This window comes from Eschscholzia californica, unplaced genomic scaffold (assembly GCF_041429995.1).
Source record: "Eschscholzia californica isolate CP2 unplaced genomic scaffold, dmEscCali1.0.p SCAF_2, whole genome shotgun sequence".
NCBI lineage: Eukaryota > Viridiplantae > Streptophyta > Magnoliopsida > Ranunculales > Papaveraceae > Eschscholzia > Eschscholzia californica.
In genome coordinates, this window is record NW_028238309.1 from 59,803,911 (window position 1) to 59,809,083 (window position 5,173).

The window sequence follows — 5,173 nt, forward strand, 5'->3', positions numbered from 1 at the left end:
ATTTAAACCAAGAATGAAAGAGGCCTAAAGTCCAAAAACAAAGAGGCCTAAAGCCCGACAAATTATTACAGTATTTATAGCCAAAATTACATAGGATAAATCTTGATAGCAACTGCTTCCATCGAGATTCGATCTCATGGGCTTAAGAGGGGTGTTCAACCGTTACACCAAAGGGTGGTGGACCCCTTCTTCTGTTATTAGTTAGCGTTTAGCTCTTTTCCTTTTCAACCCTTACTTATAAATCAGTTCTTTTTTAATTTATTTTTTTCCTTTGTTCATTCGATGTTGGCTTCCATTAACTTTGTTAAAGTCATTTTTCTATATAGTATTATATCTTCTTTTTTATTCATTTATATAAATAAATTATTATATTTTGACTATTTTTTTTCTAAATTCCGTCAAATGTCTTAAAAAAACATTTTTACAAACATAAGATGTGGTAATCATTATTCAAGACGTAAAGGGTCTTCTTTATTTTCAAATAAAATTTACACATTTTTTTTTTTTATAAAACTCAAACACATGTAAGATTAATTGTACATATATTGTTATATTTTGTATATATAATTTATTATTATATTTTGAATCTTTTTTCTAAATTGTGTCTACTGTTTTTTTGTTTTTTAACTTTTTTACAACCATAAGTTGCGGTGATCATTTTCAAAACCAAAGGACTCTTTCTTTTTGAATTAAAATTTACGCAACTCACAAGTTAGCAGTCGTCGAGTTAGTCGGCAGTGTAGTTATAAGATATAAAAAGCTCTCGCTTTAACATTACTTCTAGATTTTTGGATAATTTAATTTAATTTTTTTATTATAACTAAAAGTGCCGCCACAGTATAAAATTTCTGGGTCCGCCACTGCTTGTGAGTCAGCAACATCAACACTACTTTCTCAACAAAAAAAGGAAGAGAAACGAGAAATGCAATTCATTCATATGGTCCGCGAATATCGCCGCGAAGACAAACAAAAACAAAGCATTTGATAATTCAAAATAAACGTAAGTTCACAGCAACCAAACATCAAAATAAAAGTCCAAATACAATTCCAGTACGAAAATAAAAGCAACAGAAATGCTGATTGAAAACAATCCCGAGTTAAACACGTCTTTATAAAGCGATCCACATCATGACCATGACTTTTATGAGGTTTAGTCTTCATCATCACTCCCATCTTCACCAATACCCGAACCCTTGGTATCTTCAACGTCTAAAGTGCCTCAATTGAATTTAGATTTTAATTAAAATGAGAAATGACATGAAAAATTAATAATTATATATACTTCTAAGATGGATCAAAAGTGAAACTAGGATCTACAAATTCTTACCTATGTATTTAACATTGTCAGGGTCTAGCGGGCGCTCCATGCTGAGAAACTGGTACCAGAAGATGGCAGAATATTTTGGATGGCGGACGAATCCAGTCTTACTATCCACATTAAACAAACCCAAACGCTTGGTGTAACCAGAGTTCCATTCGAAACTGTCACAGAATGACCATACAAAGTACCCTTTCACATTTATTGCCGGATTCCTGTCCATATAAGTACGTGTATATTCATTTTAATATTGTGGCTTCTTCGTTAAAGAAATTAAATAAATGATATTGTATAATTCAATATAGTTGTAGAATACTTACTTCTGCAAGAACCCAAGTAATGAAATAAGGTCTTGCTCATGCAAGCAAGCTCTCCTTCTATCCATCCAATATAGAGGATTTGGTGCACTATCTTCATCTCCTAGTTTACAAAATAAAATATTATGGTTTAGTTGAATGCATGAATGTGGCTTGAGACTAGCTTCATCTATATACCTACCATTCTTAATGACATATATCGGCAATTTGCTGTATTTACGTGATACATGTTTCACAACCTTTTGCGTCCCGCCAAGAACTAAAATGTCCCGCTTTTCTTTTTTCAAACGTTTTAAACCTGAAAAATTAAACACAATAAAATAATCTAGTTTACAAGGAAATAGGCTTAATTTGCCCTGTAATTACGATTTATTAGGATATCCGTGGCGTGCTTCCTTTCAAATCAGAACACGCCACGTCATCCTTCGGATTATGCTCAACCAAGAAGCTCGGACCAAATAACATTCTTTTTCTTGAATACTCACTTGCGGATTAGGTTAAGTGGAAAGAAATACGAGAATTGGTAATTTACTTACTGATTCTTCTAATTTGTTGCTCCCGAACGAACAAATTGTTGTGCCTGCTGTTTTTTTCATGTTCAACATATCTCGATTTATAATGATAAATGCCCACAAAATCCAAGGAATTTTTAAGTTTTGCTTTTTCATCCTCAGTGAAGGTGGGAAGGCGGGCCCCAAGTTTCTCTTGCATAGATTTGGGATACGCCCCTTGAAATATTGGATCCAGAAACCTTCACGAAAACAAAGTTCAAAAGTTACAAAAACATGTGTATTTATATATAATGACTAGTCTTGTTCCGAATCGGAGCCTCGAGGATTCATAATGTTTTCAAAATATATAATCAGTTAGTGACTGGATATACCATCCAAGTTGAAAACTCATGCTCCTATCTGCAGCTTCTTCGTCCTCGAGACTATCTGAATTAGGTAGCGCCAATTCAAATCGAAGTACGATTCCAATTTCACCATTTTGAGTGTCCTAATTTGTAGAAATTAACAATAGTTATGTATCTATAACAGTTATATGCTAATTATACAAATAAGAACTGAAAATCTATTTTCGTCAAAATTCAATGTGGGTATATATATGGAATACCTTATATTTCTGCTTGTATAGGGAAACAGCTGAAGCATGAGCTTTAAGCATATGGTGTGCAACTCTATAAGGGTACTCAAGGGGCTTTTCAGTTCTAGCAGGAGCATGCTTTCCAGTACCATATCCTTTTACTGCAACTGAAAGTGGATCACTAAATGTGACCCAGTGCTTCACTTTGTTCCCAAATCTTGCGAAACACGTGTCGGCATATTTTGTAAAGCGATCCCTATAGTTGTCAATGAATTAATAAAGTTGTCCGCGGCGTTAATATTAATTAATGTATATATTTTATATAGTTGATCGGCATCCTTTTTCCACCTCTCTCCCTTTGAGAATAGTCCCACATGGGAGAAGGGGTAACTAGCAACCAAGCATATAATATACATCTATTCATTTTCAATTGGTTTTGAGTCGGATGACCACAAATTTAACATGGTATCAGTGTCAGACCCACATGTGATAGGCTTAAAAGCCACACGTGCTCCACGTCATCCAAAAAAAAACACGTGTTAGGCTAACCACGCCACATAGTGTGAGAATAGTCCTACATAACTAGCAACCAAGAATATAATATATAGGTCATCTCCACTCATTGCTAATTGATTTTGAGTTAGATGACCACAAACTTAACACTCCGCTTTCACAGTTTTTCATATACTTACACAATTTGGGAACATAACCATCCATTCATCGAAGTTTGAAGCTTGTTAGGAAGATCCCAGTGGTATAATGTCACATATGGTGTCATTCCTGCATAATATTAGAGTGACATGATGACCTTGTGAATACATGATGAAAAAGGTTAAGATATTTTGTGCTTTTTGACGCATTGACTCGACGACTTTTTAATAAAATTAGGAATTATATAGGAGTAAGAAGCAAGAACCATGGCTTATTATAGCATTAATCAGATTCTTGTAGTATGTAATTCCTGCTTCATTAACAGTGTCCCCTGAACCATCTGCGAAAATTAATTAAGAATTGGGTAAATACAACTTTATTAGGATAATTTAAAGTTTATTGTGCTACTCTAGCCTCGATCTTCAATCCAACAAATATTTTTTATCTTATCTTTTGATATTATTTGTGGGGGTAAAGTTGTTTTTCAAGTAACCACAAATTGTATGTACATAAGTAGAAAATTAAGAGGATATTTAGTATGTATACCAGGAAAAATACGGCACCATGATATGGAAAAGTGATAAACCTTGAATCCAAGTTGAGCTATAAGGTCTACATCTTCCTGCATAGCACAAAAAGGTGTGTTCATATAATTTGACAATGGGTAATGGTTTATGGCGTGATGTGGAGATTGAATCTCAATGAAAGCATTGAATATCAGTAGAAGAAGTTTATTGTTAAGATTTATCTCGTGTAATTAAAGCAACAAATAAAATAGAGGTAGTATAAAATGACTTTTGGGCATGCTAGAATGGCCTTACAGGTCTTTATATAGCTACAATTATAGGGTTTTCTTTTTAATATGCCCTAAATATTACTTTTTTAATATACGTATGTAAGTTCTCTTTAAAATGAGTTTGTGTATTGAGGTAGATCTTAAGACAAGTTTATCTCTAAATAAGAAGGTACGGCAATTAATGGCCATATTGTCTTATTGGAATAAATAGTCATTGCTCCATGGCTCTATCTTGTTCAAGAAATTATTGGAAAATCATTTTAGTAAAATTGCACGAGAAGAAAACTGATAATACTTTGTAGCGATGATATTGATCCGCTGCAATATTTGCATTGGTTCCATCTTTTATCCTTTTCCCTGTACCACCTATACGAGACCACAATAATCACTTTAGACATTATTGTCAAATGATAGTGGCTGATAATATTTCGATAAAAATGAGAAGCGTACCCGGCAAACTTGGAAAAACATCCCAAATACTATCACCTCTCCCATCTTCCTTTGTAGCTCCCTCAACCTAGAAAAAGGTTCTAGTGAGTTTGATACAAGTGATCTAGAAACAAATATGGACACAATAATTGGGAAAAAAAGGGAACGCAAGTATTGACACTGATGATAGAATTGAATGTAGATATGAGATTACCTGATAAGCAGAACTACCAACACCAAAAACAAATCTACGGCCAAAATCAGTACGAGAGACTTGAGTAGGAGCCATTACTTAATATCCGGTAATTGAAGGATTTGTGATATGATTTGTATGAGATAGCATGGTCTCCTTTTATACTAGTTGTGAGTTAAGGAAATTACTTACAAGAAATGCTATTTGGCCTAAAAATAGGAGCCTATTACAACCCGAAAGCTTATGTGGGTGGCTCCCATTGGTTTGGGTGTTTCTCTTTCCACATGTCCGAACTAATAGAAGTCAGTCACATCAGCTTTTGCATTGTGTTCGATCCTCTTTTCAAGCCAAATAACATATTTGATTACTTAAATATCAAACTA

At 33.9% G+C, this 5,173-nt stretch overlaps 1 protein-coding gene across 1 annotated transcript; it reads right to left on the minus strand.

Moving 5' to 3' along the window:
* Positions 1 to 907: 907 nt before the first annotated feature.
* LOC147559742 (beta-glucosidase 42-like) lies at positions 908 to 4,924 on the minus strand. The gene is made up of 13 exons (XM_086657868.1): positions 4,812 to 4,924; positions 4,619 to 4,685; positions 4,464 to 4,534; positions 3,919 to 3,994; positions 3,638 to 3,712; positions 3,414 to 3,501; positions 2,752 to 2,977; positions 2,519 to 2,634; positions 2,172 to 2,386; positions 1,817 to 1,933; positions 1,639 to 1,738; positions 1,328 to 1,533; positions 908 to 1,209 (listed from the first exon to the last, which is right to left on the minus strand). Exons 1-13 carry the CDS (start codon positions 4,884 to 4,886, stop codon positions 1,151 to 1,153), a joined length of 1,491 nt encoding a protein of 496 aa, XP_086513994.1. The 5' UTR covers positions 4,887 to 4,924; the 3' UTR covers positions 908 to 1,150.
* Positions 4,925 to 5,173: the final 249 nt, after the last annotated feature.

What these genes read in the sequence shown, in the direction of transcription:
- LOC147559742 (XM_086657868.1), bottom strand. Translation starts at nt 4,886, where the DNA reads ATGGCTCCTACTCAAGTCTCTCGTACTGATTTTGGCCGTAGATTTGTT. An exon ending in ATCAATATCATCGCTACAAA is followed by an intron (nt 3,995 to 4,463) that starts GTATTATCAGTT and finishes TGTGCTATGCAG; the next exon opens with GAAGATGTAGACCTTATAGC. An exon ending in TATACAAGCAGAAATATAAG is followed by an intron (nt 2,635 to 2,751) that starts GTATTCCATATA and finishes TCTACAAATTAG; the next exon opens with GACACTCAAAATGGTGAAAT.